Source organism: Hakea prostrata, chromosome 5 (assembly GCF_041222555.1).
Source record: "Hakea prostrata isolate BN-2017 chromosome 5, UWA_Hpros_2, whole genome shotgun sequence".
NCBI classification, from domain to species: domain Eukaryota; kingdom Viridiplantae; phylum Streptophyta; class Magnoliopsida; order Proteales; family Proteaceae; genus Hakea; species Hakea prostrata.
In genome coordinates, this window is record NC_142604.1 from 28,103,536 (window position 1) to 28,126,109 (window position 22,574).

The window sequence follows — 22,574 nt, forward strand, 5'->3', positions numbered from 1 at the left end:
ATGAGTTTAAGGTCATGCCCTACGGTTTGATTAATGCTCCTGTTGTTTTTATGGACCTAATGAACCGAGTATTTTATGATGTTCTTGATAAGTTTGTGATCGTATTCATAGATGATATCCTGATTTACTCAAAGAATGAACAAGAGCATAAGAAACATCTTCGTATCACCTTGCAAAGATTGAGAGAAAAGCAACTTTTTGCTAAGTTTAGAAAGTGTGACTTTTGGCTATATAGATTAGTATTCCTAGGCCATGTGGTTTCAATGGAAGGTATTTGTGTTGATCTTGAGAAGGTTAAAGCAGTTGCAGAATGGGACAGACCGAAGACTGTAACTGAAATAAGAAGTTTTGGGAATGGCTGGTTACTATAGAAGATTTATCGAGAATTTTTTTAGGTTGGCTGCTCCTATGACTAAGCTAACTAGAAAAGAAGAGAAGTTTGTTTGGACTGATGTCTGTGAGAAGAACTTCCAAGAGTTGAAAGATAGACTGACAAGTGCCTTGGTCTTGACTATACTTGATGACTCCGGTGGTTTGACAGTTTATACCGATGCGTCAAAGACTGGTTTAGGTTGCATTCTGATGCAACATGGAAAGTTAGTGGCGTATGCCTCTAGACAACTGAAGGATTATGAGCAAAACTACCCTACTCATGACTTAGAGTTAGCTCCTGTAGTTTTTGCTTTGAAGAGTTGGCGTCATTATCTGTTTGGAGAAAGAATTGCCATCTCTACTGATCACAAGAGTTTGAAGTACTTCTTTACCCAGAAGGAGTTGAATATGCAGCAAAGAAGATGGTTGGAATTGGTATCGAACTATGACTGTGGTATCCATTATCACCTTGATAAAGCTAACATGGTTGCTGATGCTCTTAGTAGGAAAAGTAAGAGAAAAGAGTTTGATTTAAATGCTTTGAGTAAACCGCTTCTGTGTTCAATTCTGGAACTTGGTCAGGAAATTGTTCCAGAAGGATCTGATGTAGTTCTTGCAGCCATGACAACAAGATCCACCTTAAGAGACCGAATTGTTACTCTACAAGTCTCAGATCAGGGATTGAACGAGAAGATTAAGAAAATTTCTTCAAATCCTGAAGCATATCCTAATTTTTGTATGTCTATCGATGGTGCCTTGATGTATAGAGGAAGACTATGTGTGTCTATAGTTGAAGAGCTTAAGAAAGAAATATTGAAAGAAGCACATCAGTCAATTTTTACTGTGCATCCAGGAAGTACAATGATGTATAGAGATCTAAGAGAACATTTTCGGTGGATTGGTTTGAAAAATGACGTGGAAGACTTTATGGCCAAGTGTGATACTTGCTAGCATGTTAAAGCTGTTCATCAACCGCCATCTGGACTTCTGTAGCCCCTTCCTATTCCCAGTTGGAAGTGGGAAGATATCACCATGGACTTCATTACTAGCTTGCCTCGGACTAACAAAGGAAATGACACAATATGGGTAATCATTGAGAGGTTGACCAAATCAGCCCATTTTATTCCTATGAAGATCACTCATACTATGGATAAGCTAGCTAAACTATATGTGGATAATGTTGTGCGTCTACACGGAGTTACTGTGAGTATTGTTTCTGACAAAAATCCTAGGTTCACCTCAAGGTTTTGGAATAGTTTGCAGAAAGCCTTGGGAACCTAGTTAAATTTGAATACTACTCATCATCCACAGATTGATGGACAATTTAAGCGGACAATCCATATTTTGGAAGATATGCTTAGATCTTGCATTGTGGATATGGGTGGCAATTGGGATGAACACTTAGCTTTGGTTGAGTTTGCCTACAACAATAGTTATCAATCAACAATAGGCATGGCTCATTCAAAGCTTTGTATGGAAACACTTGTAGGACACCATTGTATTGGACCGAGACCGGTGAGAGAAAAATTTTAGGTCCGGAAATGATCGAAGCTACAAGTGCAATGGTGGACATGATTAGAGAAAGGACCGAGTTGGCCCAATCAAGGCAGAAATCTTATGCGGACAAGAGAAGCACCGATTTGGAATTTCAAGTTGGGGAAAAAGTGTTTCTGAAGGTATCAACTATGAAAGGTGTGATGAGGTTCAATGTTAAAGGAAAGCTTAGCCCTGGGTACATTAGACCTTATGAGATCATTGCAAAGGTTGGACCTATTGCATACCGCTTAGCCTTACCTCCGTCTCTTGTTGGAGTTCATGATGTTTTCCATATATCAATGCTACGGCAGTATATAGAAAATCCAAAACATCTACTACAGTGAGAACCTAAAGGTCTTGGTGTTGATTTTGTTGGGTTTGGGTGTCTTGTATTCTGTGGGTCCATGTAATTATGGTTTTGGTTGTACTTGTAATTGAAACAGGGTTTGGATCAATTACTAGTACTGGGGTAAACTTGTAATTACATTGGGATTAGGGTTTTAGGTTTCCTATAAGTAGTCTCTTTGGGATAACCTAGTAGACACGGAAGCAAAGGGTAATACTTTGTGGGTGTGAGAGTGGTGTGAGGTTTCCTGGAACAAGTGAAATTCTTTTTCTCTCTGGTGGACGTAGGCAGGGTTTTGCCGAACCACGTTAAATCCCTTGTGTGCTTTGCTTGTGTTCTTCTCCGTTCGTGGTTGTGCATCCATTATCCTTAACAAGTGGTATCAAGAGCGAGGTTCGGTGGATGTTGCGAAGATCCAAAAAGGAGAGGATAGGTGCCAGGAGAACGGAGAAGGCTTCGATGGATTGATAGAAGGTACGATTCTAGATCTAGAATCGTGAAGTTTTTTTTTTTTTTTTTTTTTTTTATTTCTTACGATTTGAGTGGATTGGCTTGAAGATTGAAAAAAAGAAAGAAGAAGAAGAAGAAGAAGAGAGAGAGAGAGAGAGAGAGAGAGAGAGAGAGAGAGAGAGAGGAAGGCGATCTTGTTTAAGATCGTGGAGAAAAAAAAGTGCGGTCAAAAAAAAAAAAAAAAGAGATTCGGTTGGAGAAAAGACAAAAAAAAAAAGGGGGAAGATATTTTTTGTTTTTATTATCGAATCGGTACCGTAGAGGTTGTTTCCACAGGATTTTGTGTGAATGCTTTTTGTACGAAGTTAAGTATTCCTAAGGTTTTTGGGCATTCTGAACTCAGTGGAAATGACGGATCGAGGAGATTTCGCTCCATTGGTATTGATTTTGTGAGTCCGTACGGAGATCAACGAATAGGATTTTTTGGGTTGTTGACGGGTATGAAGGGCACAAATCAGATGGCGGTGAAGAGTTCTAATTTCTCCATATAACTTTTTAATGGTCATAACGATTTCACCTTGTGGCAACAACGGGTGAAGAACATCCTTACACGGGAAGGGACTATTAAGGCTCTCAAAAAAAAATCAGAAAAGCCAGAGGCGATGATGGAAGATGATTGGCAAGAGTTGAGGGATCTAGCAAATAGTACGATCCAGTTGTATCTTGCGGATAATGTTCTTCGTGAAGTCATCGGGGTGGCAGATCCAGAGGAAGTCTGGGCAAAGCTGGAGAGCAGGTACAAGTCCAAGTTGTTGACAAATCGGTTGTTTTTAAAGAAACAGTTATATGTCATTCAGTTGTTAGAGGGAGCAAATTTTGACAAGCACCTGGATGAGTTGAACAAGATTTTGACTGAGTTGTCGGCTCTTGATGAGAAGATCAAGGAGGAAGACAAGGCGTTACTTTTGTTGGCATCATTGCCTCAGTCGTTTGATCACATTGTGACCACATTACTTTTTGGTAAGGATACTTTGAAACTTGACGATGTTATTACTGCATTGCTGATGAATGAAACACGGCGGAAAAATAGCAGTAATAAGGAGTCAGATGAAAGTAGTGCCTTGGTTGTAAGGGATGGTCATAGTAGAGGAAGATCAAATGGGAGAATGGAGGGGTCTAGCAAGTCAAGGGGTTGCTCAAAGTCTGCTAGTCGCAAAGTAGTTTGTTACTATTGCAAAGTGGAAAGTCATATAAGGAAAGATTGTCTAAGGCGTAAGGAGGATAGGAAAAGGAAGGACGGGGAAAGTGATGAATCATCTATTGTTGTCTTATTGAGCGATGATGGAGGGGATGATGTCCTTCTGACTTCATCATCAGATTTGAATACTTTAGATTGGATTTTAGATTCTAGGTGTTCTTTTCACATGTGTTCAGTCAAGAATCAGTTTGCTACATATCATGCATGTGAAGGTGGTACAATCAAGATGGAAAATAATGCAGAAAGCAGGGTTGTCGGAGTTGGGACTGTGCGGATTCGCATGTTTGATGGGATTGTGCGAACTTTGACTGGGGTTAGACATGTGCCAGATCTAAGGAAGAATCTGATTTCATTAAGTACTCTAGATTCTAAAGGTTTCAGATGGTCATCTGAAGGTGGAGTTCTCAAGGTTTCAAGGGGATCAATGGTTGTGATGCGGGGAAAGATGATTGGTAAGTTGTACAGGCTTGCAGGGAGTGTTGAAACAGGTGGAGCTCTAGTTGACAATTTGGCAAGGGGTACAGGTAGACAAAATTTGCAGGTTGTTCAGACGCAAAATAAGGGCAAATTTAGAAAGAAGCGAGTGACTTTCGCTTTGGATTCGGTGAGTGGCAGTGATCTCTCAGAGCTGGCTGTGATAGGAGAGATGGAGCCACGTCACATCGTATAGCGGTGATGAGCTGTACGAGACACCCCAGGTGGAGGGTGTGTGCCATGTTGGTTTAGTGATGGCGGTAACAAAATCATCCTTGGAGGGGATGTGGGCCATGTGGTAAGGTGTGGTGGATACACAAACACGGGTGATGGCAGAGACATCATCAATAGTTTTCTTCAAGGTGGTTTGCAGAATTCAAGCCAAGGTGGAGATTGTTGGGTTTGGGTGTCTTGTATTCTGTGGGTCCATGTAATTATGGTTTTGGTTGTACTTGTAATTGAAACAGGGTTTGGGTCAATTACTAGTATTGGGGTAAACTTGTAATTACATTGGGATTAGGGTTTTAGGTTTTCCTATAAATAGTCTCTGTGGGATAACCTAGTAGACACGGAAGCAAAGGGTAATACTTTGTGGGTGTGAGAGTGGTGTGAGGTTTCCTGGAACAAGTAAAACTCTTTTTCTCTTTGGTGGACGTAGGCAGGGTTCTGCCGAACCACGTTAAATCCCTTGTGTGCTTTGCTTGTGTTCTTCTCCGTTCGTGGTTGTGCATCCATTATCCCTAACAGATCTTTCTTATAATGAAGAGCCAGCCAAGATCCTAGACAAAAAGGACAAGTAGTTGCGGAATCGGACCATCCCCTTAGTAAAGATCTGGTGGAAGAATCATGCCCCCGAAGAAGCTACTTGGGAGAAGGAAGAAGAGATGAAAGAGAAGTATCCCCATCTCTTTGGAAGACCAGGTATGCTCTAAATTTTCTCTAAAGGGGGGGGGGGGGGGGGGAATGTGAAATCCAGCACAAACCCTAATCCGAAAATCTTTATTGTAGGTCCAAAGACCCGAAGTGAAGGTAGAAGATAGTTGTGGGCCATCTTAGTTGAAACCATGGAGTCTAGCCCATAACCCATGGAGATTTATGATGGAGTTTCTTCTATGGAAACCCTATCTGACTTTGAGAAGAAGTTGCAGCTTGTTGGAGTCGAGCTTGGTGGATGGACTTGAGTCCTAGCTTGGCACTCTTTGGAAGGTCCTACAATGCTAGGTAAGACCCTTTGCTTTGTTGGAAAAGGAACCAGTGGAGTTTGTGGCTTCCGGAGATCAAAAACCTATTCTTGACCTTACTAACCACCTTGGTCGATTGGGCTATGGTAGGTCCAAGCGACCAACCCTGACCGACCAAAGGTGTCAGGGACAGTTTTGTCACCCTTTGAGATTTTAGGTTTTTGAAGCCCTATTTATTATATCTTCGATCTACTTCATCCCATAAATTTCTAACGCCTATGAAGAACGTGGGAAGCACCTCTTAGCACTCTCTTTGAAGCTTTGGAAGATCCTCAATCATTCGCCAAAGTTCTTCCGTTGAATCTTCTTCCTCAAGTTTAGTAATCGTTCTCACACTCTCTCTCTCTAATCTACTCTCTTCTTAGTTTCTACTTACCTCTGTGATTATGAGGAAGGTCTCATGCCATTTTTATGACCTTTCCTTTGATCCCCATTGTCACATCCACCTAGCCAGTATCCTATCTGGCATACCCGGGATGTGATCCACAGCCCGAAGATCTAGATCGAGCGGCCATGCCTCCCACATACACGATAACATAATCATGAACAATATAATCAATGTTTAAAATAAGTAATAAACATATTAAATGAATAAGAAAAGATAATCAATTAGAGTGCGGAATTTATCAAGTATTAATTACACATAAAGTAACCTAAAAGGGAAAGAGTGATCAGGAGTCACTCCTTCAATAATAGCGGAAAAGTGGTTAATCAAATTTAGTTACAACCAGTCTCAAGAGTAAATCCATAAGAGTTAAAGACAATATATACAAATGTTTAATAGTCATCCAGGGAAATGGGGCACTACACAAAGGTTTCTTCTATTCTAATGATTGTTTCTTCACAAGTATGGATGAAGTGAACCCAGCGCGGCCGCTCCCTCACCATGGTGGGGCTAACCCTGGTACGAACCATAATCCTCCTCAGCACAATAATCCTGACTCTCATCGTAGCCATCACCTGAAGGGTAGTATGCGGGATCATAGCTCGTGTTGTAGAGTGCACCATCAGAGTCTTCTACACCTACAGGATAATCTAACAAATTGTACGAAAGGAATGAGTTCAAAATAACTCAACAAGGCAAGTCGTTTCATAATACACAATTCATTCGATAAAAGTCACAATATGATGCAAGATGATATGAGACAATGATGATATATGATTCTAACCCTAGGTATGCTAGTCTCTAAGGTAGACATGCTTTAAGCCACAGCACCATACTTCTTTAGGTCGTCCGTCACTCCCCCTCAATCATACAAGATATCTTGGGTCTGTCGGGGTAATTGGGTAAAGTCCTCATCAAAACCATGGCTGGGGGTTAAGTTACTACTCTCTCACATCACCATCGGTATAAGTATTGGCGCATGTCACGGCGAAGCCTAACCCAATGCAAATCATCTACTCAGTCGTATCATGTCAGATCCGGATACTTTCCTTATGGCACCGACCAACTCGGTTCCGTATTCTTCACACTAGAGTCAGCGTATCCTATGGCATCGACCAACTCGGACTACGGACTCATCAACCCTATTGGTCGTCCACAAATGGTAAACGAGAAGCTATCACATCCTCTCACGGGTTGGTTACCAGTCTTGAGAGCCCGTGAGCCCAGGTCTATCCATTTGCAACCCTACCAATAAATGGCCCCTTTCGGGTATCCGCAGTATGGTTTAAGTCCTCTCCCGGAGTGGTTACCGGTCTTGAGCGCCCATCAACCATACTCTACCACAGGTCATTCGGTCTCAATAACCTTCCGATTCGGGTCTGATACAACAAGGATAATCCTAACCATACACCTAGACAATCCTATGTATGCCATCCAATAAACCGGGAAAGCGTCGATGGACACCTTCGGAGAATATCCCATACTATTCCCTCCGAAGTCCAAGGACAGAAGTGTCGGAAGGACACTTCTCAATCCCAATTCATACGTAGTCATTCACAAGCTCAACCTCATCATATCATATCAAATCAATAATTCATCAAATAATTAAAGGCATGTCATAACATGATTAATCATATACATAATCATAAAGGATAATTAAGCATGATTTTCCGAATGACATATAACATACAATTATTGATAAAAATGCATATAATAGTCATGCATGGTTAAGGAGTACACATAGAAAATATATCCACTGAGTTCTCAAAGTATAAGCATGTTTACATAACCAATGTACTTGAGTTAACGACCGTCCTTACCTTAATCGAGTCGTAAATAAAATCAACGATCACCAAGAATAGTCCCAAAAGTCAGTGTTGGTACCCTAGACAACATTCAAGTAATATCAGAAAAGAAAACAATCGAATCGGAGGTCAAACGACCCAATTCGGCTAAGTACAGGGATGTTACCATCTCTTGGTTGACTGGCTTGGTTGACTATCAATCGACCAAGACTTGTTAACCATGGGCAGAATTGAAGACTTGGTCCGAAACTGACCTTCTGGTGCTCCGATCGACACGAAATTTGGAGGGTGTGATTATAACAATATGAGGACACTACACACTAAATTTCATGACGATCCAACGGTCCAATTATAAATACCCAAATCGAAGCCCTATGTTCTATATGATAAATATCAAGAATCGAATTGGAATTGATTGAAATTGTAAAGAATGATGGGAATCAATCAAATGAATGCTATGAATTAAATTATAATCAAGAATTCATAATAAAGACCTAACATGCATCTACATCTCAGTTTTGCATCAAGAATAGGTTGAAATGAAAGGAATCAAAGCAATGAAATGTAAGCAATCTTAATGGGAGCATAGCATAGCAAGAGTGGGGTGATAATCATGGAATTGAAAGGGGAAAACTCATGGTTAAGTGTTTGCAAGGTTGCATTACTTCAACCTTGGTTTTAAGATCATAAATTGATAGAAAATTGAATAGATTAGAAGAAGAATAGGAGAAATCATACCTTGAGTTGATGATGGAAGTGTACAACTAATGATTGGAGTCAAAGATCTTCTCAAACACCAAGAAAAGCCCAAAAGAGTGTCAAACATCGTGCTCTGGAGTGCCAATGATTAGTTTAGGTCCTCATTCACGAGTTCCATAAAGGTAGGGTCAAGATGGAAAATAATTTTGTAATTTTTCGAAAACCATTACTGCTGGTCGACTGGCTGGTCGACTGTCAGTCGACCAAGGCTTGACAAAAACTTAGAACAGGGAATTGGAAGGCCAGATAGATCCGAATTGAGTTAGGTTTTCTCCTACAAGTCAATCAACAAGTCTAGTTTCAAGAAATACTTTCGGATTGAGTACGGGGGTCCAATAGGTGCTTCAACTAATTCATTCTTTGATGCGCAGATTTTCACTAAACACTGACAATGTGCTCAAGTAAGGGCATCATTGTCAATGTCCATAGGCTCTGGATCAAGCATTGAATCTTCAACTAAGAGGGTCGACAAGTCTCTTCTACCTCCACTTCGAGTCTTCGGACCTGCAACAGTATAAAATCCGGGCAGGATCAGGGTTAGGATAAAGCCGGATTTTACACCCGTAGTTTTAGAATGAATCCCCATTCATTATATTACTTCTGTGAACTACACGGGATGATTTCAAAGGGAAATCTAGTGTAACCTTCACGTATGTGTATCCATTCGAAGACTTTGACTTATACGTCTTTTTAGATCTGCTCCTACAATAGGTTTTTTTTTTTATCATGATTTACTGTTCTTTCTTTCCTAGAGTGAATTTCCATTCTCTCTAGTTTTTCCGTAAAATCCACGAATTGATTTTGGTAAAAGCCTATTTTATGACTTGATTGGATTTCTATTCCATTGACCATCATTGATGCTTACATCATGCTAGATAATCTTCTTTTACTATTATAGAATTTTCCTTGAAATTTCGGAGTGTTTAGAATCCCGGAAGATGGGTTTCCGATCAAATTTTGGAGTTTCTGTCCGTACAGCAACACCTTGGTCGATTGACCTTTGGTAGGTCCAACCGAAAAAGCTTGACCGACCAACCTTGGCAATGACAACAACTTTCACCCTGTTTGGTCAGTTTCATCTCCAATCTTTGGGGGTTTGTTCCTAATGCTTAAACTATGTTTGTTTAGGGTTTCTTTGGTAACTTGGGACCTATCCTCATACCTTTTCTCCGGAGTTATTCGAATCAAATTAAGGTAAGGGCGTTCATTTACAAATAACCTAGTTTACATCCTTCTTATATTAGAATTGAATTGCATGATCATACTACTGTTTTTTAGAGCTTGCTTATAATTCAAATACTACTGTAACTACAGTAGGATGTTTCTCATGTGAATTTTAACCATGACGAATATGTAAGATATGATATTACTTATGAGAATTGTTGTTGGTTATGATTATGAATGATTGTAGTATGATGTGATTGCCGAAGTTGTGATTGGGGAATGCCCTTTTGGCCTTTCTGTCTTTGGACACCAGTGGAGGTGGTATGGGAAACTTTCCTATGGTGCCCCTTGGCGCTTTTCTTGATTATTGGTTGTCATATCGAGGGCATGTCTAGCAGTGTTTGGCTAGGAGATACCCTGTTATATCAGACCCTCTCGAAGGGGAATTGAGACTGAGTGACCAGTGGTAGCAATGGGGATTTATGGGTGCTCAAGACTAGTAACCAATCCGTGATAGAACATGAATCACATTGTAAGGGGTCATTCATTGGTAGGGTCGCATTTAATAGACTTGGGCTCATGGGCACTCAAGACCGGTAACCAACCCGTGAGAGGACATGAGAGCTTCCTGTTTATTATTTGTGGAAGTCCAATAGGGTTAAGAGTCCGAAGTCTGAGTTGGTCAGAGCCATAGGATACGATGACTCTAGGGGGGAAAGGTACTGGAACAGATTGCCTAGACACAGAAGGGAGGTTATGAACCGGAACGGATTGTCTAGTGCACGGAAGGGAAGTATCCGACCCTAAGTTGATATAACTAAGTAGATGACTTGCACTGGGCTAAGATTAACCCTGACATTCGCCAATACTCATACCAATGGTGGTGAGCAATAGTGTTGACCTAAACCCCAGCCATGGAATTTTCAAGAGGGATGCAGGACCCAATTACCACCGGAGAACCCAAGATACCGAGATGGTTGAGGGAGAGTGATTTGAGACCTACCCAGAAGAGTATGGTGTTTTATCTTAAAGCATGTCTGCCACTAGAGACTAGCATATATAGAGTTAGCAGCTTACTTGCATAACTGTCTCATATCATATTGCATCTTGTATGTCTTGAAATCATTGTAATTGTTATTTGTGAATGAACTATTTGCTGAGTTCTTTTGAACTCATCCCTTTTGGGACAATGTTTGTTAGATCTTACTACAAGTACTAATGACTTTGAGAACCAGTACTACGAGACCGCACCGGATGACTCATATAGTTCCTAAGGCATCGGCTGTTATGACTATGACAGTGAAGACTACCAGTGTGATAGTGGAGCGTACCAGGATTAGTCATGCTCTGGAGCTAGTGCACCGGCATTGGGATACCGAAGTCTTTACGTTTAGACGCATCTTATTTAAATTGGAAGAGACCTATTGTCTAGACTTAGTTTTATTCTGGTACTTGGATATTTTTCAGTTGTAATTCCATTTGAGTTAGATCTACTTTCCGCTGTATCTATAGATTGATTTTTCCACTACACTCTATACTCTGATTATTCTTTTGGTTAATATTTTCCACACTCTGATTTGAATTGTAATCTTTCTAAGAACCATTATATATATATATATATATATATATATATATATATATATATATATATATATATATATATATATATATATATATATATTGATTTAGTCTTGTTCTTGATTATATTATTGTGAATGTGGGAGGATGATTGTCATGAACTGATCTTCGGGGCTGTGGAACACACACTCAATTATCGTAGTTAGGGTTTCGGCTGGTGGATGTGACACATGGTGTATGTGATCTTCATAGGCATAAAATGTGTTGATTTAGTCAATCTATCAATAGTCACCCACACAATGTCATTCCCTTTGCCGGTACTAGGTAGGCTAGTGACGAAGTCCATAGTGATGTCTTCCCACTTCCAATTAGGAACAGGAAGTGGCTGTAGAAGTCCTGACGAAGGTTGTTGGATATCTTTAACTAGCGGACAAGTGTCACACTTGGCGACAAAGTCTTCCACATCATTCTTCAGTTCAATCCACCAATAATGTTCCTTCATATCCTATACATCTTGGTGCTTCCAGGATGTACAGTGAATAAAGATCGATGTGTTTCTCTCAAAATTTCTTCCTTAAGTTCTTCAACTGTCGATACACAGTCTTCCTCTATAAGTCAAAGCACCATCGGTAGATATAAGAAAATCGGACTCATCTTGTGGACTAGAAGAAATATTCTCAATCTTTTTCTTCAATTCTGGGGTCCGAAACTTGTAGGGAAATTATCCTATTTCTTAAGGTTGACCATGTTGTCATAGCTGCAAGTATTACTTCAGTTCCTTCTAGAACAATCTCGAGTCCAAACTTTATTATAGAGTACAAAAGCGGTTTGCTGAGAGCATTCAAATCCACTTTTTCTTGCTTACTCTTCCTACTGAGGGCATCTGCAACTACATTGGCTTTCCCAAGGTGATACTAAATATCACAGCCATAGTCTTTTACCAACTCCAACCACCTACTTTGCCTCATGTTTAACTCTTTATGGGTGAAGAAGTAATTTAAACTCTTATGATTAGTGTAGATGGCGATTCGTTCTCCGAATAAATAGTGACGCCAAATCTTCAAGGCAAAGAGTACTGCCGCTAACTCCAGATCATGAGTAGGGCAGCAGATTGCTTTGGTTCACCTTGAATTGATTGGAGTTGGTTCGGCTTGTCTACCTCCAGAGGCAGATTCCACACCGACACCCAATAACCAAGGATTGAAGTTTGATTGTTCTGTAATAGTTCGACACTTTTGGAATGTGCTGGAAAATACAAACCTCTAACATCCTCTAAAACATGGCGAACAACTAAAGGTAATTCAGAAGCAAGCCCATGAAAGTTCACCCATTCAATTTTTATCACAAGGAATTTGTATAAGGGTGCATCAAGGACAGATTTCCTCACACCAAGAGCCTCACCTAGCAAAGCATTGTCGAATTTAAAACACAATTTAAAAAATAAAAAAGAAGAATACTGCATAGGAGTGGATCTCTCGGTCTATAAAGTTGACAAAAGTATTTGCAGAGCAGCAAGTCAGGTATATATTGACAGCCAAACTACCAATTCTTATAGAAGAAACTTTAATGCAAGAACAAGCTTGCAGTGGTGGATTTAGTTTCAAGGTGGGGACATTAAGGAAGAAACTTCATAGTTCCTTGGATGGCTCAAATAACCTTGGTAATTTTCTTGTTTCTTCCCAGCAATACTTGCTGGCATGACCCCTCTCAGGGTGGGGAGATAAAAGAAGAAACTTCATAGTTCCTTGGATGGCTCAAATGACCTTGTTAATTTTCTAGTTTCTTCCCAACAATACCTGACATGACCTGTCGTTTCAAACAAAAGATTCACTCCTATCCATCAGGGAACAATAAGAAATCAAACTCTCAACCCTAAAAAGAACAGATTAATGCAAGTTTCTGTTATATGTTCACATAACAGAGAAGCTACCAACATGTCTCAACAAATAGAAACTCTTAAATAAGCAAGTACCTGTAATGCATATGTAAGACGTATGTTTTCCTCTAATATATCTAGTCTATATGAAAGAGCTTTTGGGGTGGCATCACCCAGATCTTGCTGCTGCTGATCAAATGCCTGCACGCAAACACGAAGTCACAAAAAAAAAAAGACAAAATCAGTTCAAAAAATAGCCCATATATTAAACAAGGAAAGGCACGTTCAAACATGCCCACAAAATGTGCATATGCAATGCATTTTTCCAAGACATATTTCTGATTGCGGATTTTCTCTTCCTATCAACAACACAAACTAGTGCTGTCAGTTAATATGGAACTAAGCATTTTCAAGATATACAAATCTGAGCAACAGTAACAAACCAGACATCCAATCCTTAGCTTAGCAGAGTATTCAGCAAGACATTTCCACAACTGCAAAATCTCTTCTTCATGCTCCCAAACCTTAAGAACAAGATCCTGCAAGAGATGAAGTGTTTACCAAATAATTAAGCCAGAATATGTAGCTAAATCAGCAGAAATCCTTCATACATGCTTCCAAAGGCTGCCCGACTTATTGACTTCAGACACTGGCATCAACTGCAGTTTGCAGAGCCCAACAAACTCCCTCCCAAGTGACAGCACAACTGTATAATCGGACTAATTGAAGGCAGCCAACCCCCTAACATCCGTCCATATCAATACCCACACTACAAAAAAAAAATGAGGTTGCAAGATAGGTGAAGGGAATGCTTTCTGTAGGGATTATACTTCCCAGCCTCAGCCCATTTTCAAGTCTCATGCTGCTAGTAAAGAGTGCTTTTGTTTTGATTATCAGGCTGTGAACAAGCTGACAGTACTGGACAAATTCCCCACACTGGTCATCAACAAGATACTTGTTGAATTGGTAGCGGCAAACATGTTCAGCAAATTAGATCTGAGATCAGGCTACCATCAGATTTGAGTGACGGAAAGCGATGTGGAGAAAAAAGCTTTTCGGACTCACGATGGCCATTACAAGCTTCTCATGATGCCCTTCTGTTTGTCTAATAATGCACCAGCCACGTTTCAAGTCATTCTTGAATGAGGTATTTCATGATTACTTGCAAAAAATTGTTCTTTATGTTTTCTGATGACAGCACACCAACAAAGCTTGAAGATTGCTTTCTTGTTGCTCACACTACACAGCTTGATTCTTAACTGCAACAAGTGTTCATTTGGTGTAAGAGAACTGGAATATTTGGGTCACATTATATCAACCCAAGGGGTAGCAGCTGATCCTAGAAAAAACCAGAGTACAGTGGACTGGCCTGAACCTAGAAACCTAAGAGCATTGAGGGGATTTCCCTTGTCTTACCGGGTACTATTGGAAATTTGTGAACGAACACAGGAAGACAGCAGAACCTTTAACTCAGTTATTTAAAAAATAAATAAATAAATAAATCACTCCATTGGAGTGAAGAACAACTAAAGCCTTTGAAACACTAAAGAAGGCCATGACCATGGTGCCTGTTCATGCTATGCCAGATTTCACCAAAAAAAATGTGGTAGAGATAGATGCAACGAAAGTGGGTGTTGGTGCTGTTCTCATGCAAGACGGCCATCCCCCATCACATATGGGAATCAAGTTTTGTCCGCTAGAGCACATGCCAAGTCCATCTACGACAAGAAGTTGATGCCCATTGTTTTAGCTCTACAGAAATGGAGACATTATATAATGGGGAGCCCCTTCAAAGTAAGAACCAACCAGAAAAGTCTCAAGTTAATGTTGGAACAGCAGGTCTTAGCAGAGGAACAGAAAACTGGGTTCTTAATTTGCTTGGTTATGATTTTGAAATTCTCTACAAAGGGGGAGAGGGCCGTGACAGCAGATGCTTTGTCTAGACAGCAAGAGAGGAAGTGTTTCAGCTCTATTAATTCATTGCAGCTTTCAGCTCTATTAATTCAATGCAGCCTCATAGCAACAAGGAGGGCTAATAGATGCCGAAGTAAGCAACCACAGCCGCTACAAACCTATCATATAAGGGCTGATGCAGGGTTCAACAGCATACCAGAATTACCAGCTCCATAATGGGATTCTATACCACAAGAACAGACTGTTCCTCACTAAGACATCCACACTCATTCCACATCTGCCTGCTGAACTCCATTCTTCCCCATTTGGAGGCCATTCAGGCTTTTGACAGGCCTAAAGGCTACAGGAGACTTGCTGCAGTTGTGTATTGGGCTGGCATCAAAACTGCTGTTAAAACTATATAGGTGGTTGTGATACTTGTCAGCAAAGTAAGCATCAAGCCGTGAGTCCCGGTGGACTACTACAGCCACTGCTGATTGTGGAGCGAGTTTTGGAAGACATCAGTTTTGACTTCATTGGAGGACTTCCCAAAACACGTGGGGAGACTGTTTCACCAAGCATGCACATTTCATGGTGCTTACCAATTCACAGCCAAAGAGATCGCACTAGTCTTCAGCAAAGAGACAGCCCACTTACATGGCATCCGCACTCTGTTGTCTCTGGTTCTCAGCAACTTTTGGACTGAACTATTCAAATTAGTAGGGACAGCACTGAAGTCCAGCGGCACCTATCATCCCCAAACTCATGGGCAGACAGAAATTGTGAACAAAAAGCCTTGAAACTTAACTCTGGTGTTTCAGCGCTCAGCAGCCAAAGGGTTGGCATAATTGGCTTGCTTGGGCTGAGTTTTGGTACAATACCACTTTCCAAGGAGTAGCAAAGATGACTCCTTTGCAAACGGTGTATGGACGGGAACCACCACACCTACTTTGGTGGGATACCAGCTGTTGGTGAACAATCGGCGTGCAAAAATGGAAAGCCAACCCAGCCAGATTCAGTCAACCACAAATCCGGAGGAGATTTGCACAAATCTAGAGGAGATTTGGTAGAATCCTCTTGTAATAGTAGTGAATCATGTTGTTACCAATCTAATTCTCTGAGACGATTGTATTCACCATTATTTAAAGAGAACAAATCTCCCCAAAGTGGCTAAGAAAAAACATTGGGGATTTATCATCGTGGATGTAGGTCTTTGAGTCTTTCAATGACCAAACCACACTAAACTCTTGCGTTTCTTTTTTACATGTTTGATCTCGTTTCTTTGTGATTGCTCAAATTCAATATGGCATTAGAGCATGTTTGGTAATAACTCCATATATATCAATTCGATTAATTGATGGGAAAGATCCTTACCTGGATTCGCTTTCCTAAATTATGGAGTATCTGCAGCGGAAGTAAATTGGATCCACGTCCTCGTTTTTCCACCAAAGCTCCAATGGGGTGATTCCACAATCACTAGGAAAGGGAACAAATTCCACAACCCAAATGCCGTGTGGAAAGGATGGAAGAGTGATCTAAAGCAGGGAACTCCTTTCCTACGTTTTTGGAGAAAGGGATAGAGAGAGATGAGAGCCACCGTTTCTGGAAAACTTACGTAATGCAATCACTTACTATCTCGTGCGGTGGTTACCAAAATATATAACCCTATTTTGTAACTGCCCTAATAGTGAGTCTCCAATATTGCCCTTGTGCATATAATTAAATTAATAATTATAAAAGTGCAACATCTCCCACTTGCACAAGGGCAAGTATTAATATCTCTTTCACAGTGTGTCCCAGACACAGATGTATATCCTAAATATACACATTCAATCTCTCTGCTATGTATCCCAGATACATAGACTTCTTGTGTCCCAAACACACATGTATATCCTAGATATGCATATATATTGATCTCTTCGCTATGTATCCTAGATACATAGACCACTTGTGTCCCAGACACAAACATCCACAAGTCATACTGGCAAAATGGGTTGTGCGACCGGTGATATACCTACACGCGTGAGCCCTAAACTAGAAACCTTCCCAAAATGGCACATCACTCAAAGAAACAAATCAAATAAGCATTATTATACCACAATGTCCTAGGTTTATTCAAACTCACCAGACTAAAGGTGTCTCGACCCCTCTGAGAGATCACCTTCTTGTCCTTAAAATGTTCACTCTTGTAACACATACAGTTGGCGACAGCAAACACTTTTTAGGGTACAGTTGAATCAAACCTTTCCTTTCGCCCCAGACCATCACTACTGTGAAACCCAGCCCTAACCTTGACCCGGAAACCTTGTTATTTGTAGGTCCGATGACCCGAAGTAAAGTAAGAAGTCAGCTTTGGGCCATCCCAGTAGAGGACTTGGTGTCTGGCTTTGAATCCATGAAGGTTGATGATGAGGTTCTATTTATGGAAACAGAATCCTGATGAAGATCTAATTAGTTGATGGACTTGGAGTGCTCTCTATCTTGGTTTGAAGGCATTTCTACCTACTAGGTAAGTCACTTGACTTGTGTGCAAAACCCCTTTAGGATTGGATTTGATCTGGACCTTCAATTCCCTGTTTTGGCCTTCTTTGTCATTGGTCGATTGATTGGTCGGCCGGGCTCGACCAATCCACTCGACCAATGGGTGCTGTCTTTGGCAATTAGGTTGATTCTTGCTCTATTTAAGTCTAACCTCGAGTCCACTTCGTATTTGCTGCCTCCAAACCTCTGGAACGAACCAAAGACCTCTGCAAGTCATCTCTCTTGCATCCTTGGAGTTTTCTTGGCGGATCTTCGTCGGAACTCTTCTTTTTGCATCAAAAGGTATGTCTACTCTCTCTTCTTCTCCTCCATCTTTGTTTTTCTTTCCTTTTTGAGTTGAGACAGTAGAAGAGATGCTGCATTCTCTGTTGCAAACATCTCTGAACATGTTCTCATGATCATCCTAAGGATTTAAGGCTAGAACAATGATCTTAACCATGATCATTGCAAGCTTTTGAAGGATTCATGATCAAACCATGATTTAATCTCTGTTAATCTTCTAATCGAATTCTGATCTCTTTGGATCTTCTTTCATTGATCATGTTAGTGGTTAATGGTTGTGTTTTCTTTCCATGATTCATAATCCATAGAATTCTAGTTGTTCTCTTCTACCTTATTATGTGTTCTTCATGATGCATGATAATTACATATATGGTAGGTTTTATTTCCTTATTTAGATTTATGATTCTAAGCCTTATTCCATGAAGACCTATGCATGTTTTCATGTTTTCATTACCGAAAGCAATGATCCATCCTCCTATTGTTCTTGTCTTTGTTTTCTATTTCAAAATCCATCAAGATCCATGTTTGATTTATTTATGGTAACTTTTTGTTTCCTAATTTGGATCTTGATACCTTGATTTGATTAGTGTTTTGAGGTCCCCTTTATGTTAGGATACTACTGATATAGTCTACCCCTTGATTAGTACCCTTTTGAACCACCAAATTCGGATTTCATATCTTAAAACTCTGATTTTATAAGGGCTATATCGCATTGGTCGGTGATTGGTCGTTGGACCACTCGACCAATCCACTCGACCAATGAGTACGAGAACTCTGAATTGGTCTGTTTCGGATATTTTGATATATATTCTGCTAGGGATCTTTCCTAATATGTTGTATATACTTGTTTAGGACCTTCTTCTCAAGTTTGCCAAGATCTTACTTGATTTCTTAGGATTCTTTGCGAGTTATAAAAGGTAAGGATGGTTATTTCCTTAATTACATAGATAGCATGAATCTAGTTTCTATATTTGAATATCATTATTATGTTTCCTAAATTAGATTCTTACAATGATATACTACTGTTGCATAACTTTGATTACGGTAGCATTACTTATTCATATTGAATTGATTCATGAATGATTTACTTACCAATGTTATACATGTGATTGTAAATATTGATTTCTTTCCATATATGGAGTTACCATATATGTGATGTTATGAATTGATGCATGTGTATGCTTACGTATGGTTTGGAAAGGAGAGGTGTCCTTTTGACACTTCTGTCCTTGGACTACTACGGGAATATTATGGGATATTTCCGGAGATGCCCTCTGGACACCTTCCTAAACTGTTGGATGACATATATAGGATTGTCTAGTAGTGTTTGGCTAGGATGTCTGTTATGTCGGACCCTAATCGGAGGGGTATTGAGACCGAACGACCCGTGGTAGCAATGGGGATTCATGGGCGCTCAAGACCGGTAACCAACCCGTGAGAGGACAGGAATCACATTGTGGGGGCCATTTATTGGTAGGGTTGCATATGGTTAGACTTGGGCTCACGGGCGCTTAAGACCGGTAACCAACCGTGAGAGGACGTGAGAGCTTCCGTTTACCATATGTGGATGATCAATAGGGTTGATGAGTCCGTAGTCCGAGTTGGTTGGTGCCATAGGATACGCCGACTCTAGTGTGAAGGTACGGAAAGGTCGTGGGGACGAGGAATGGAAGTATCGGATCGACTTGATGTAACCAAGTAGAAGACTTGCATTTGGCTAGGTTTTACCGACATGCGAAGACTTATACCAAATGGTTGTGAGAGAGTGTGTTGACTTAACCGAAGGTTTGTCTGAGGGATGAAGGACCCATTACCAATGGTGTCAAGACCGGTGAAATGATCCGTGAGAGAATCCAAGATATCTTAAATGGTTGAGGATGTGAGTGGACTTTCCTAAAGAAGTACGGTGCTATGACTTAAAGCATGTCGCAATAGAGACCAGATACATAGAGTTAGATTCATTCATTCATTGTTTGTCTCATATCATATTGCATTTATGATTGTTCGGAATCCTGTCATTTATGTTATTATGGATTTTAAGCGCCTTCTTGAGTTTCTTTGAAACTCATTCCTTTATTGTACAATGTTGTTAGACTATCCTGCAGTCTTGAGTACTATGACGGTTCCTATGAGGAAGCGAAGGCGAAGAGACATATCTCCGGGAAGGTGATTGCGGTTACCACAATTACTCGAAGATCCCACGGGTGGTTATGCTCCGTACGATGCTTAGTCCGACCATTGAGTGGAAGCGTCCTTGTGCTATTTATGAGATCTATACCTACAAGGATGTCGTCTACAAAGTGGAGAATAATTTAGTTACCCAATGTACTTGCTACTGGGATTAGCTTTTGTCTAGTTTATTCTTTAGAGCTACTTTTCCGCTGGATGTAAAGTGGGATTTTTGCTTCACTTTACTTATCTGTTTGACACTCTGATTATATCTATTATTCTAATTCATTTATGATTCATTCTTTCTTTATTGAATCTATGATTTATCTTCCGCACTCTTGTTATGATTGTTCATGATTATGTTATTGTTTATGTGGGAGGTTGATCACTCGATACCTGATCTTCGGGCTGTGGATCACACTCTCGGGTATGCCAGATAGGGTACCGGCTGGGAGGGCGTGACAACTACACTTAGGATTGACTCCTTTCCCGGTAATGCCACTTTAGGTCGAATCTATCATGACCATAGGTAACATCCCAAAGTAGCCACATCAACCCTTCGTTTCATGATGTCGTCAAAAGTCACTAAGAACACTAATGGACCATAAAGTCAAGGACTCACACAATGAGAGGAGCAGGGATTCATCCTCTAATTTCCAATGATCGCTAAGCACACATAGTATGATATACATGCTATGGTGGAGTATTATATATACAATGAACTTATGTCCATCTCAACACCATACAGGTTTTAGTCTAGTCGCAACCTCTTGCGCCTAACCCGAGTTTCTTTATTGTCGCCACCCTAGCACCACATAAAGTACTCACACTTGGCTCCTATAGGCAACATGAATAGTGGGAACATTCATATCGATTCTCTTCACAATAGAGAAACTCATCTTGATTCTAAATCAAGATGATTATGAATTGACCTACACAAAATCATTCACAATCCGTGTCATCTCTACTCACCTCCAAGGCGCCAGAGGCGAATGCTCATGTGACTGAGCCATTCTCTTGCCTATTGACATATCTCGTTTTATGTTAGAAAAACACAATCACACAGAAAGTGAATAAAATAAATGCTAGAATGAACTCATATTACTCACTAATAAGAAAGTTTCAGTACAAAAGTAAGTCACAATCTACGCAAGCCCAAGGATTTTATATGAGAAATAAAAACATCATTGGCTATAGGTTTGGTAAGAGGGTCAGCTACCATCTATTTAATAGATATGTGCTTAAGTACAACTTTCTTCCTTGATATAATGTCTCTAACAAAGTGATATCTCAACTGTATATGTTTGGTCTTCCCATGATACTTGGGCTCCTTGACATAGTTAAGAGCTGACGTACTATCACAGTAGACAAGGGCAACTTCTTTGGATGTCATCACAATTCCAGTATGTCGAAGGAATCTCCTCAACCAAACAACCTCTTGAACCGTAGCCGAGCATGCCATATACTCTGCTTCCATGGTCGAAAGGGATATACAAGTATGCTTCTTGCTACACCACGAAATAGCCCCGCCATTCAGCAAGAAAGCATATCCAGAGGTTGATTTGCGCTCATCAATGTCTTCAGCCCAGTCAGCATCGTTATAGCCAACTAACCACAAATCCGATCCTTGGTAACACAGCATGTAGTTACTCGCTCCTCTTAGATATCTTAATATCCTCTTGACTGCTTTTTAGTGCTCTATGCCTGGGTTTGATTGGTACCGACTAACCAAACCCACTGCATAACAAATATCCGGCCTAGTACACATCATAGCGTACATAAGACTACCCACAACACTGGAGTATGGAACTCTTTCCATCTTGGTTTTCTCCTCTAGAGTCTTAGGACCCATATCATGGCTCAAATACAAACCCTTCTCCACTGGAGTATCAATTGGTTTGCAGTTGTGCATCTGGTATCTCGTCAAGACATTGTCAATATAGGTCTCTTGAAACCCAGTAATCTCTTTTGCCTATTTCTGACAATATTTACACCAAGCACATAGCTTGCTTCACCCATGTCCTTCATATCAAATACGGAGGACAACCATTTCTTAATGGTTTCCAATAGCTCCTTGCTATTGCTAGCCATAAGTATGTCATCTACGTACAGTGTCAGATTGACATAATTACCATCAGATCTCTTGGTGTAAACATAGTGGTCTTCCTCAAGCATGAAAAAACCATTTTCCATCATAGCTTGGTGGAAGCGCACATTCCATTGTCTAGATGCTTGCTTTAAGCCATATATGGACTTCTTAAGCTTGCACACTTTGCGCTCAAGTCCATTAGCTTCAAAGTCTTGAGGTTGATCCATATAGATCTCTTCCTCAAGTTCTCCATTGAGAAAAGCAATTTTTACATCCATCTGATAAAGCTCCAAGTCCAACTGAGCAACAATGGCTAGTATGAGGCGGATTGAGGCAAACCTAACCACACGGGAAAA

At 40.4% G+C, this 22,574-nt stretch overlaps 1 protein-coding gene across 1 annotated transcript; it reads left to right on the forward strand.

Annotated features, from left to right (window-relative positions):
* The first annotated feature begins 855 nt into the window (after positions 1–855).
* Positions 856–1,323, forward strand: LOC149015784 (uncharacterized). The gene has a single exon (XM_089156591.1). The coding sequence runs from the start codon at positions 856–858 to the stop codon at positions 1,321–1,323; it is 468 nt and encodes a 155-aa protein (XP_089012717.1).
* The last annotated feature ends 21,251 nt before the right edge of the window (positions 1,324–22,574 follow it).